Genomic DNA, 14756 nt, shown 5'->3' on the forward strand with positions numbered 1-14756 from the left:
GAAAATCTCAAAAAAATAAGTAATAAGCTCATAAATAAAAATGGCTAGGGGATTACCTAGAAGTCGCAAATATGGAAAACCTCACAGAATTATCCTTTTTTTGTTTTGAGGATTTTTAGCTCAAATAAGAATTTTAGTAGATTATCAGGGACAACTGTTTATAAGATCATATGAAAAGGCATCAGATATTACCCCTCAACTCGTGAGTTAATTCAACCTTAAAAACATGGCAAATTAGCTAATGTTTATTTTATTAAATTATTTCAAAGAAAGTGGTCAGAGAAAAAAATTATATAAACATCATTTTTTCCTGATACCTCCCACCCATATTTATTTTGATCAAATATGTGAATGATTATTTCTGATGTGTATTTAATAAATCATGCCATTGATTCTTTATGATCTTTTAAAACTTAATAATTAATGCCAAATTAGTAATTCATATCAAAACCCTTAAAATGTCTCTAGAGCTACTTTCTAGTGCCATGGTCAACAAGAACAAATAGGCTACAGAACCATGTAAAGTGAGAAATATAATTTATACTTAATGTTATTCATAGAAACATGATATCACATCTCTTAGGGATTGTTCGTTAGTTAATATGAATTTATATATGACAATTCTAATTCTATTTTGAGTTTTCTACAGATATGAATTGAAAATTCAGTTCTATGGTAATTTAGAATTAAAATTATGGTGATCTCTTTGAAGATACTCATCACAATCATAGTTCATGTGCCCATGAAGAATTAGGCTATTTAAGTTGAAACATCTATTACACCAAATGTCTTTACTGCCTTAGTGGAGAATAGTATTTTCACTACAGAGAGCATGAGAGTGCTGTAAACTGAGTGCCAAAAAAAGGGACATTGTGAGAAAGTTCTCTTAACTTCATGTTCAGTAATTTTATAGGTCATACAAGTCACATGGGAAGAAGACAGACTGACTCATTTATCACATTTTCATTTCATTCATAGACGTATCTGAGAGATCAGTTTCTACATGATCAGATTCTAATCCAAAGTAATTTTGAAGAATTTTTCTGCAAATCAGATTGTAAAGGGAACCTAGCTAATTTGGATAATGTGACAAAATATGAGATATAAATCTTTAATGATCTCAATCAGTAATTCAAACTATCCAAAGTACATTAACTAATTGTACAGCATTGCTTTGCTTTATCAATGTAGACTGTAAAACATGCAATTAAAATTTTTAAGAATGACCTCAGCATGAGATCTAGATTACATGGATTTTTAGAGCCCAATTATTTATCACAAAGGGAGGTAAATTGGTTCTTATTGGGGATGGTGAGAAAACATATGACTTTCTCTTTTGGATTCAAACCAGTAAGATTCTGTACATAGGAAATTCTTAATTAAATGTTGTGGATAAAACCTCGTTTTGGTGCTCATCTATACACTATTAATAAAAATAACACATTTATCTCTATAATATTTTAATAAATATATGATATTTAATAATATAAATGTATGTGATATATAAATATAAAACTGAATTAACCCTGAGAAGATAGATATTATGACTATCCTCATTTTAAAGATGAAGAAAATGAGGCAGACACAGGTTAAATGATTTGTCTGGAATCATAAGTTCTATTAAGTGTCTGAGGGTGAATTTGAATTTGAAGATCTAAGTCTTCTCAACTCTAGGTCCAGTGCTATATTCGCTAAGGTTTTCATAAATTAATGCATATTTTCTGAAGGAGTTCTAAAAAAATTCAATTGCTTGGGTTCTAAATTATGTCAATCAATTCTAATTTGTACACAAATCTGGAGAGCTAAAAAAATTAACAAAGCAAAACAAAAATAAGCAAGAGGGAAAAATCTTCAAAAGGAATTATATTAAAATAGAAGAATTCTCAGTTGGTGAAAATGTTTTGGCTGTATTAGGATCATAAAGTTACCAAATGAATTTTTTAACCTTTCAAAATGTATTGGGGCTATCATGTCAACATAGTCACAATATCCCCAGACAGAAACAATACTGTCTAAAAGAAAAGGATTCATTTTATTCTCCTGACAGTATAATTTTTTGCATTTCTTTTTGTGTCATAGTCGCTGCCTTCTTCCAGCATCAGTCCTTGGAATAGGTCCTTGAATTTCACCTTCATCATGTGGTGATTCTAGAATATTAATAAAATCAGCAGAACTATCAATGCTTCTTTTCTTTGAAAAAACAAACATATCTTAAAATAGCACATTCAGTTGGACCTTCCTTATTAATAGGCCAGTGCCCTTACACCCCCAAAGAAAGGTACATTAGAATCTTAGAGATCTGAATGAATAATCATGTCTATCTTTTGTCCTGTCATTAATATTACTTCTTGAAACTTGCTGGGACCCAAAAGGGCTTTGGTTCCAGTTGGAGATCATTATGGCTTAAAGCCTTTATAACCCCAGAAGTAAAATGAATGGAAAGAAATATTTTTGTTTTATTTCTTGTGGAGGTAGAGATTAGCCAAGAGCAACAGAGAATAGAGAAAACTTTAAGAATCCCAAACATATAGATTATATATTTTTTAAAAAATTAGCAAAGATTTTTTAAAAAATGTTTACTCTCTTGTTCTCTCTGTGAAAATCTTTTCAAATATCCTGTCATACATGATCATTAAATTTCACTAGATGCTAGAGCTGAATCCAATGAAATCATGAGTCTTGACCTACAAAAATCTAAAGAAATACTTGGGTGCATAAGAAATGAAAGAAATGGGGCTGTTATCATAAGGAATTTAGACATTCTGCCAATTCTGAGCTACAGACAATGAAAATCACTTTGCTTTTCCCCTTGATATTTATTTAGGTGAAATTAAGTTAAAATGGATTTCTCAGGTAGCTTTGAAGAAGAATGTTTCATGAAAGGCTGATATAGGAAGAAGAAAAGTATATAACTACCTACTAAAGCAGATAATAGAGTAAGGGAAGATATAGGCTAAACCTCAGAAGAAATTCAGATTTTAATTTTTTTTTTGACAGTGGTGTCAGAGATTCTCCTTCACTAGATGCTTTCCTAAAGCATTGTTTGGCATGACTTTCATAGTATTCCCCAAAAAGAATAGAGCAATTGACTTAATTTACTGTAACATAAAAAGAATCCTAGAAAATATCAAACTCTGACCCACATATGCTGTTCATTGTTGATTGTTCCAGTCCCTGGAATACCAGTGACATATTTATTCAAAAGAAATCAATTTAAGCATTATTGCCAGAAAACTAAGTAAATGAAAAATGTATATTTTCTAATTATTATGTGCAACTGGGCAGACAGCCCACTGAATCCACTAATATATTTGAAGATGGATTGCTACAGATAGTGAGCTATATACTAGGATTAAGAAATTTGCAGCTATGTGGTACAATGAATAGACCATAAGACTTAGAGTAAAGACTTGAATTTATCTGATCTCACCTGTGGGCAAGTCACTTAACTACTACCTGCCTCAGTATCCAGAGCTGTAAAATGGAGAATATAATAACACCTATCTCACAGGATTATTGAGAGGATAAAATGGAATATTTGTAAGCACTTTGCAAATCTTGAAGTACTATGTAAAGACTAGCTATTATTATCATCTGGGAAGTAGCACTGTGTTTTCAATTTTTTTAAGTCCGTGATACTACTGCAGAGGTGTCACGTAGGTGTTTCTGAGGACAGACATATAATCAAGGTGCCAGCTCTACCACTTGTTTTAGGTACCACTCCCTTCAGAGACCCTTGCTGAAGAGAATCTGGAACAGCATGTCTTTTCTTTTGAGATTGAAAGCCAAGAGACCAAATTTTATTTCTTTCACACTCTCATTAACTCTGGCTCTTACAATCCCTGTAGGTAGTTAGAGCAATGAGACCAGTTAAGAGGGTCTTATACTTTGAGTCATGAAAGATCATCTTGTAAATACTGCTACTATCTTGGTCATAAACTATGGCTTCAAATCATGTAATAAAGCTTTTAGCAAGATCAAAATTACTGGCCAATATGAAGATATATGTTGCATTTTTTCATATTATCAATGATGATTGGTATATAACAAGGTATACAAATAAAATCATCAAATATATGTATGATTAGTAAAAGGAGTGTACCAGTTGTGGAATGAGGATTAAAGATGATAGGTGTGATAGTTCCATGTTAAATGACACCTTCAAAATAGATATAAAAGAAAATTCAAAGAAGTTTTTCAGCTTGTTGGTCTTCTATGAAGTATCAAAAAACAAAAACAAAAAACAAAAAACCAATATAGACATGAATCATGCAGGATAGGAAGATATAGCAGGTAAAGGTTATATGCCTAGCCAACTATCCAAGTAAAAATGAACAAGGAAAGAGAAAATAATTCCAAGTCTCCAGTTAATTTTGAATAATAAATAAATCGATCATAATCCTTGTTTTTTTTTTTTTCAAAATTCTACTTATAAGAAAACTATGAGATATAGGATACTCATGGAAAAAATAGGTTAAGCAGAAATATTCAAGGAAGTCCATGTAAGTTTCTGAGTTCCTCCCTACCTCATCTCGAGCCAAAACTAAATAATTGCATTTTGTATAATGATTATTGGATCCTTAAATGACAGAAAAATGTGTGGGTGCTGAACTGAAAATAAACATATTTACATATTAACATTCTTTAAGATAGTTGGTATTTGTTGAATTAGAGGATTAGCCCTGGAATTAAAAGGATTTGCATTCAATTTTGGCCTAATCAACTTTCTTAACTAGTGTTTCAACTTCCTCATTTGTAAAATTGGGATTGATTTAATTGATAATTAAATTGATAATAATAGAACCTCCCAGAATTATAAGGATCACATGAGAATATCTGTAAAGGACTTTGCAAACCTTAAAACACTATATAAATGCTAATTACAACAGCTACTACTACTACTACTACTACTACTACTACTACTACTACTACTGCTACTACTACTACTGCCACTACTACTACTATTAGCTATATATAATTATTTCCTTGTGTAGAAAAACGATGCTTTGGATGCCAGAGAAAAAATTTCCTCAATAATAAAAGACTTAGGAAGAGGCCCTAGATCTATAAGAAATATTTTGATTTTTACATTTTAAACTCAGTTTCCAATAAAGTGGAATTGGCAGCAAAATGTGGGACAAAAGTCCATTCTTCTCAGAGAGCAATATTTTATTAAGCTGTAACTTCTAGTCACTGTGAATTTGAAAAATTCCAGTTATAATATATAGTACATTTGGCACATAGTAAGTGCTTAAGAAATTTTTTTTCAATTTTAAATTTCCATGAAGCTTGCTAATTTTCATGGAACTTTCTAAATTAGCTTCAATTACTGTTCAAAAATACTCTTTGAACGTGAAAAATATTCACGAGTATGGTAAAAGTGACTTCCTTTTTAAAACAGAAAACTAAATATCTCACACTTTATCTATCTCTGCTTTATGGAGTTTATCCACTTTATGGAATGTCAACAAACTAATCACTAAATTTTAAGATTGATTATGAGCATTTCTTTCTGGCAAACTACATTACTATATGGAATTCTTGTTTACCACAACTATCACAGCAAACATCCTCAGTTCTGCCCATGAGTCTGTTTTGGCATTAAACATATACAGGTGGGCCTGATCATCTTTCTTGACCACCTTAGAATAGAGCAAATGAGGATACTGGCTAGCCATCTGTTTCTCAGCAACTGGAGCAACAGTTTGAACCAAAAATATACTTTTCAGCCAAATGTCTGAAGGCAGATCCAGTAGCTGGAAGAAAGCAGTCTAACTGGACGGATTCTGAAGAAACTATACTTTGAGATTATTTATAGATGCAGGAGACAAGTAATAGATGTATTTATGTTGTTGGAACTGTATTTCTCCTTTAATTTCTCAAATGACCTAATTATGCATGTTCTCAGGAGGTCTCCAGAGGCAAAGAAATGCTGATGCTGTCAAAAGACAAAATGCTGAATATGTTTTGAAACTTCTCATACACCATGGCCTGATTATGAGCAGCATCATTAAAATTTCACTTTGACATTTTTCTGGAATATGACACTATTTAATATTCACAGTAAGAAATGAAGCAATTTATGATGGTTAAATAGGAAAATATGACTTCTATCAGCACGTCTTTTATTAATTCTCAATAAATTACTATCTAAAGACCAAGTCTTAAAGAGGTTAAATAACACAAACCAGAAAGCAGCAAAGTTGAGGTTCACATTTATAGCCTTTGATTTCATTCATTGACCTATTCTACGCTGCTTAATTTATGTGGGGGAATATGTGGGGGGAATTATTTTTTTCTGGAGTATCTTAAATGAATAGGACTTTTAACACAATGCTTCCCTCATCAGTGGAGAATTGGAAATACATATCTATAATTTTTTTTTTAAAGAAAGACAAACCTCAAGGATAGCATGGCTATTTTCTCATGGGGAAACCTAATGGTTTATATTCTGTAACATAAATCATCCTTTTGACCATGCTGGGAACATCCACAAAACTCCTTATATCTTTCCTCCTCTCTTTCATTTTTTTATAGTAAGGAAGCAAAGATTCCATTATGTCTACATGGAACCAACTTGACACTGGTCAAGATTCATCAGTGATAGAGGCAGCCAGAATCTCTTTTACAACTGAGTTCACAAATGATTTCAGCCTAATTCCATTTGAGTCTTAATTTCAAAATTAGTTACTAGAAAATCTCTTAGTGTGAATTTTTTCATCCCAGTGACTATTATTGATTCATATGATTGTTCTCCATAAGTAATGCTTTTCTATAAAGAACATTCACCACTTCTTTAGTATCACCTTTAACTGGAAAAGAGAAGATTTAAAGTGGACATGATTGTAGGAATATAAGCTTAGCAATGGATGTTCATTTATCCCAACCCTCTCCCTCCCATTTTATTAATTTGAAAAAACTGAATCCCAAAGAGACTAAATGACTAGGCCACAGTCAGTCAATCAAAGTCAGTATTCAATCACAGGTACTAAATTTCAATTACAGGACCTTTTCCACAGCTTTCTAATAGCTGTTTTTTTAAATTAATGTTTATATCTCAAAATAGATAATATTTATAAAAAGCTTAACACAGTACCTGGCACATAAGTATTAAATAAATACTTGTTTATTTCTTTCCATTTGAAGGGTTGTCATGTGGAAGAGAGATTAATAATGGAAGCTAACATTTTTTAGCTCCTACTATGTACCAAGCACTATGCTAAGTGCTTTACAATTATTATCTCATTTGATCCTCATGCCAACCCTAGGAGATAAATGCTATAATTATCCCCATTTTTCAGATGACAAAACTGAAGCAAACATGTTCAGTGATCTAAACAGGGTCACATGGCTAGTACCTGAGACTAGTATCAGATTTTTGTGATTCCATGCCCAGTGCTATGCTCACTGATCCACTCATCCCACCAGATTCGATTCATTATGTTTGGTCTCCAGAAGACAGAACTAGAAAGAGGCTGATTTAAAGTTGAAATAAAAATTCTATAATAAACTAACTAATAAGCATTTATTAAGTATAAGCTACATGCCATAATTGTCTAATAATTAGAGTCATTTTACTAGCTCAGGAGGTAGTAGTTTTCCTTCTATTAGAGGCTTTCTAGTAGACACTAAATGACCATTTTCCATGTCTATTACAAAAATTCCTACTCAGGTATAGATTGAACTCTTAGTTTATTTTCAATTAAGATTCTATTATTCAGAAAGTACCTTTTTCAAACCTATTCCCCAGAAGACTAATAAGATCATTGGTCAACTTGATAAAGTTGTCTCTGTTTGACACCTCTTATTTCCTCATATGGAGTGTTGTGGTAATTGCTGCTCCCTTCTTTAAAAAAATTAAAGGTCATCTTTTTGGTCTACATATTCAATATTTACAACTCATTGAGTCAAGTGCTTGAATCTTTAATGACTAGGAATTATTTGAGCAGCAATGAAGATTTGAGTCACCCTTTTAACTGGGTCTGTAAAAGAAAAATGATAGACCTGATACTCTTTTTTGGAGAAATAGAAAGATAGATGCATATAGGTCAGAGAAGGGAGATCTAAAAAAAAAAAAAAAAAAGATTTTGGCCCTAAGGATTACCAGTGCAGAACAGTAATATTCAATCACCAGCAACACCATATAATCTTCCCAACCCCAGAAATGGCAGTCACTGGGAGACCGGGAGTGGTTGAGCTTCCAAGAACTTTTAGCAACCAAAAGTAAGTTGGAGTTCCTGGCAAAATGGTCAAAGGAAATGAACAGACAATTTTCAGATGAAGAAATTAAAGCCGTTTCTGATCATATGAAAAAATGCTCTAAATCACTATTAATTAGAGAAATGCAAATTGAGTCAACTCTGAAGTAATACTACATATCTCTCAAATTGGTTAAGATGACAGGAAAACAGGAAAAGATAATGATAAATGTTGCTTAGGATGTGGGAAAAATGGACACTAATACATAGTTGGTGGACTTGTGATGCAACCATTCTGCAATTTGGAACTATGCCCAAAGGACTTATCAAACTCTGCATACCCTTTGATCCAACAGTGTCTCTACTGGGTCTGTAAAAAAGAGATTCAAAAAAGAGGGAAAAGGAACTACATGTGCAAAAAATGTTTGTAGCAGTCCTTTTGTAACGGCAAAGAACTGGAAACTGAGTGGATGCCCATCAGTTGGAGAATGGATGAATAGGTTATGATAAATGAATGTGATGGAATATTATTGTTCTATAAGAAACAATCAACAGGGTCATTTCGGAGAGGCCTGGAGAGACATACATGAACTAATGCTAAGTGAAATGAGTAGAACCAAGAGAACACTGTACATAACAACAAGAAGATTATATGATGATCAATTCTGATGGATGTAACTCTTTTCATCAGTGAGGTGATTCAGGTCAATTCCAATAGACTTGTAATGGAGAAAACCATCTGCATCCAGAAAGAGGACTATGAGAATTGAATGTGTATCACAAATATAGAATTTTCACCTTTTTTGTTGTTTGATTGCTTTTTTTTCTTTCTCAATTTTCCTCCTTTTTGATATGATTGTTTTTGTGCAGCAAGATAAATGTGGAAATATGTATAGAAGAATTGCTCATGTTTAACATAAATTAGATTATTTGCTGTCTAGTGGAGAGAGGTGGGGGAAGGGAGAGAGAAAACAATTTATAACACAAGGTTTTGTAAGTATGAATGTTGAAAACTATCTTTGCATGTATTTTGAAGCTAAAAAAAACTATCATTAAAAAATATTTGCTTATCTGTTTAAATAGCAGAGAATGGTTAATTTGGAAACAGATTTCAGTACATTTTTTAAGATGAAGTGGAGGAAGGGAGAAAAAGAGGTTTATTGAAATTGTGCAACTGACTTCACAGTTGAAAATGTTTATCATGTTTTTCTTACTTCATATCATAAGAGCTAAGATTATTAATGCATCATAAAAAACATAAGCCAGAATGAGAGGTAAAGAGATATAGTTGAAAGAGCACAAGTTTTGGAGTCAGTGATCCTAGATTAAATACTCCCCTGCAACTTATTAATAATATGATTCAATTTAGTTTTTCAATAAATATTTATCAAGCATCTACTATGTGCCAGATACTACATTAAACATTGGAAGTCATTTGTCAATTTGAGCCTCAATTCTTCATTTATAAAATGAAGGCAACCTTTAATAACTTTTTGGGTCCTGAATCTGTGATCTTATGATATTATCAATTCACAACTAAGTAAAGTAGCATATTTGAAAATCACACATATCATTACCCTTACTCCCATGAACCTGTCTTTCAGCACAATCCAAGAAAGTAAGAAGACAAATGCTTTGTTACAACAGAACAGGGCAGAGACATCTGTGGCTGTCAGTTTCTTTAAAGCCAGTAAATACAGGTAATTAGTCAAAGTCCATAGGATAGAAAAGGGAGCAGTCCTTTTAAGAAAGAGCTTCAACGTCAAACCATCTTCACCAAAAATCCGACTGCATTCCCTAGGAGAGAAAAGAGGTTAATACTCAAATAGAATTTGACTTCATGTTTCCTTGAGCATGGAATCACAAAATTACATTTATGATTGAATAACTTGGGCAAAGAACACACAAATGCATCAACAATCAGTTATCTTGCAAACATATTTACCCAATTCTCCATTCTACTGGTAACAGATCATTCAGAGGTTTTCATGATAAAAAGAGCATTAGATCTCCAAAGGAACAGAACTAGCATTGCAGCCTCTAGATATGCTTTTGAAATCGGAGGTGTAGCCATTTGTCATTTACCATAGCAGTTTCCTGTTCAATACCAAAGCTGGGAATACAATTACAGTAACTGGTAGTTTCTTGGTTTTTCGTTTGGTTGGCTTTTGAGGGTTTTTTTTTTTTTTTGACAATGAGAGAACTGGAGGATTCCAATGGCAATGGGAAGATTTTTTTCCTGTGCTCAAGGAATAGTACAAAAAGGAAATTTGAACAGAATCTTAATTTTATGTATCATTTAATGCACATTAAGGTTGTGAATAAAAGAAATAATTGATGTCTAAATCATTATCATTGTCAATATACCACACAAAGAGAAGGGGTTTTATAATCTCAGTTCACTGTAACATTTCTTTACATGTGTGGAATGGAAAGAGAGGGACATGGGTATGGATGTGCCATTAGAACTTTTTTGGTAGCGAGACTCTGATAAAGCCTAAATATCCTATTGCTTTTAGACATAGATCATCTTAAAAATAAGCAAATGAGAAAACACAAATTGTCCAACTTCTTGGAATCAACCAGAATATTGGATGTTACTATGGGTATTTTGAGTCAATGAATGAATTCCGCTTCATTTTTTAAAAACACTTCATTAGATGATGTGGTTGCTTGATTTCTGACGGACTGCATATCTGTAGTAAAATTTGAAATTTGAAAATTGGCTTATTAGCCAATTTATTCAAAATGGTAAAACTGATGTGCACATAAATATAGCTTCTACTTCTATAAACTGAGACTCAAGTTATACTTAAGAAAACTGCTGATTTCAAAGCAAGGAGCAGTTTACACTTCCAGATTCAAAAATGCTCATAAGATTATTTCCATGGCCCTTACTGCTTACTCTAGCAATTGTTTCAGAAGGAAGCAATACATATAAACTGGCTTACCTCAAAGAGAAATGATAAGGATAAATTAAATAATTCATGCACAGTGTTTTTAGACAAAAGAAAGTCCATTAACATAAAGTGAAGTCTTTTTGAAAGCCACATTGTATCGAAATATGAAGTTTCATTGTAAAAATTTCTTGCCATCCCTTTATCCTCACTCTCACTTAATACTCAATTGCACACTCCAAAAACTCATGTTCTCTTCAAACAGGAAAACTTGTTTGAAGTTCCAGTGACCTATTGGGGGATAATTAAATTTGGATCCAGAAAATTTGTCACTTCACTTGATTAGGAAGATTACTGGACAGGAAGCATAATCTCAGAATCGAGCTATGGTTTTCAAAGAGAAACTTGACTTGAGAAGAAACTTTTATTGCAGAAATCAGTCAAACCCAAAGGCTAAGAAAGACAGTTTCTAAATAGAAACACAGACACACAGGCATATACACTTACAGAGGGAAAATTGACAATTTTCCTAGAAGTTAATAGTCTCAAGCAAGAATTTGAATGAAAGCAGAAGGCCTTTGATGAAGTTTTAGGAACCCTTAATATTCTTTAAGTCTCACTTAAAAAATCATTTGCTTTGCATGAATACACCTTGTACAGTTTATACTCTTCCTAATAGCTACAGAATCATCCTATTTCTTAGAATCACACAGAAGATAACTTAAGACCTTTTATTTCTTAAAAATTCCTTTCTTTCTCCCCCCAAAATAAAATCCTAAGACAAGCTTATGGGCAAATTTCATATCCAACCTGATATTCTGTCTATATTGACAAGAAAAGCAATATGCAATTTCTTTTTTAGAATGTTTGTTTCTATGAACCTTCTCCTCCTTCAGAGTTTCAACATAGGAAAAGAAGGAATTGTATCTAAAAGAAGGGATCCTCTTTCCTCCCATGTAAGTCAGCTAAGAGAAGGTAAAAGCAGAGAGCCTAGTTATTTGTTGACTGAAGTAATATTGTTCAGCAGCCTTCTTTTTCCTTTATACTTCTTCTTTCTCTTAATCATTGTTATTACAAGTCTAAAAATTCTATAGCATCTTGATATCTTTGATACTTAAGACCTATAAGAAAAAAATTCATAAATTAAATGGATTTTACACATAGAGATTTAAATAAAACACACCATTCCTGGGAAAGAAACAACAGAATATCTAGCCAAATACACATATCTCTGCAAAGCAAAAGAAAGTTGGAATATAACATAGAAGGTAGACATGCATGAAACAATTGTTCCATGAATCCAGATAATTTGCCATCACCCTCCTTAATAGTTCCAAAATTTCTATAAAACTTTTCCTTAAAATTTTCAATATGAAGCTTTTTTGTTGTTCCTACCATACTGAAAAAATCTCCCAATACAGCTGAATTGTCTGGATATTAGCTGAATACCAAACATCTAAGTGAATCTTAGGTAACTTTTTAATTTCATGTTCTTGCCTCTATGAGGTGAGAGATTTTTATGATGAGATTCTAAAGATACCCTGACTCTTTGGTTATGGAATAGTACAAAAAAAAAGTTTTCTCTGACTAATATGTGTGTGTGTGGGTGTGTGTGTATTGTTCAGTTGTTTTCCATTGTAACTAACTTTTCATGACTCCATTTAAGATTTTTTTGACAGAGATAATAGAGCAGTTTGTCATTTCTTTTTCCAGCTCATTTTAGAGATGAGGAAACTGAGGCAAGCAAGGTTAAGTGACTTGCCTAGGGTCATACAGCTAATAAGGATCTAAGGCTAGATTTGAACTCAGGAAGTTGAGTCTAATTGACTCTACACCCAAAGCTCCATCCACTGTACTTCTTTGCTACCCATTATATATATGTGTGTATCTGTATGTATACATATATGTGTGTGAATTATATGTAAACATATATTTTAAGAGAGTGGGTGTTTTTGTCTTTTCTTTGTATCTTCAGTGATTAACACAATGCCTGGCTCATAGTAGGTACTTTTTTTTTCTTTTCATTTTTCAATGTATTATTTATTTATTTTAAAGATTATTTTTTAAAAACTTTTTGAATTCCTAGTTCTCTACTTCCTTCCCAATCCCTCTCCCACCCACTGAGAAGACAATGACATTAATTATATATGTGAAATCACGCAAAACATATGTCCATGTTAGCCATATTTTTTAAAAGCAAGAAAAAAACAAAGAAACAAGAAAATTATATTTCAATTTATACTCAGATTTCATCAGTTCTCTTTTTTGGAAGTGGATAGAACTTTTTTCTTGTCTTGAATCATTGTATTCTTCAGAATAGCCAAGTCTTTCATAGTTGATCATCATTACAATTGCTATTACTGTGTATAATGATTTCCTGGTTCTCACTTTACTTTGCATCAATTCATATAAGCCTTGCCTTCAGATTTTTTTTATGCTGCTATTTTCAAAGCTAGTTTTGGGAGCCTTCAAGTTCTTAGTGCTTTCAAAGTGATGTAATCCTGCTGTCCTGATCTGCACTTGGATCTTTACGAGGGAAAGACTCCTGGTTCTCCACAGCTTCATGTGTTAGAGCTCTTCTCTGATTTAGTACTATAACAAGGATTCCTGCTTCCTGGTGATTAACCACCAGCACTTCTCTCCCTCCTGGAACTGAGACCCAGACCTGACTATGTGCAATAGAGTTGCCAATCAGTGCCAGCTTTACTCAGTGCCAACAAAAGGTCCCCAATAATCTTTCTCAGATCCCGTCACCATGTTTGGGCTGAAAGCTCTCAAAACTACTGTAGTCACAGTTATATGTATGGGCTGATGATAGACCTCCACCCCAATAATATAGAATTCTCCTTCCAACCTCTTCACTTTTCTTAGGCCAGAAAAATATCTCACTCCCAACTTTTGCTCTGCTGCTTCAAAATTCTATGAAGTATAATTTTAAAGTTGTTTGAAAGGAAGATTGGGAGAGTTCAGCTGAGCAGTAGTCCTTAATCCACCATCTTGGCTAATTTATAATAGATGTTTCATAAATGTTTATTGACTGATAGATTTATATTTTTGAAGATGGAATGGGAGCTGATTCCTAAACAAATAGTATTCCTTAGCTTGGCCACCTGATGTTGTTTTTTAAGCTTTGAATAGTCTTGCCTTTCAAAAAAAGTGGTTTTTATTCTATAACACAAGTAAATTGCATGCATGACTTAATTATCAGGATCTTTCCCAAACAGATAACCTAGAGTTTGTAACAGTTTGTAATATGTGCTATTGAATACATTGTTGAAAATTATTCTGATATTAATTCTAATAAATATCTACAATTTCATGCTACAAAAGAGAAAGTGATTTCAGAAAATGAAATAGCACAAATTCTGTCCCCTATTACTCTGACTAATTCTAGTATTCAAATTCTCATTTCAAAGAGCAGAGTAAATGAAAGAGAATTCAGCTTCTTCTCTTCTTGATAGGTGACATTTATGCGAATAGAGACAGCAGGAATCAAAGCTTTAGGAATTTTCTAGCTACATTTGTCTTACACATGAAGAAGAACACCAGGAAAATATTTCCTCATAGCAAATACTTTGTGGCTGATACAAGTCCTTTGTTTTGATTGCAAACACATTGAAATTTCTTTCCAATATGCCAGTTTGTTTTACATGATTGCACT

At 32.6% G+C, this 14756-nt stretch overlaps 1 protein-coding gene across 1 annotated transcript in view; it reads right to left on the bottom strand.

Annotated features, from left to right (window-relative positions):
- Nucleotides 1-14756, bottom strand: part of SLC35F4 (solute carrier family 35 member F4) — a 265371-nt gene that overhangs the window by 28059 nt on the left and 222556 nt on the right. The window contains exon 4 of the mRNA XM_051977734.1: nt 9776-9995. Coding sequence (XP_051833694.1) covers nt 9776-9995 — 220 coding nt within the window. The remainder of the gene's footprint in view (nt 1-9775; nt 9996-14756) is intronic.

This window comes from Antechinus flavipes, chromosome 2 (genome assembly GCF_016432865.1).
Source record: "Antechinus flavipes isolate AdamAnt ecotype Samford, QLD, Australia chromosome 2, AdamAnt_v2, whole genome shotgun sequence".
In the NCBI taxonomy this organism is placed as follows: Eukaryota; Metazoa; Chordata; class Mammalia; order Dasyuromorphia; family Dasyuridae; genus Antechinus; species Antechinus flavipes.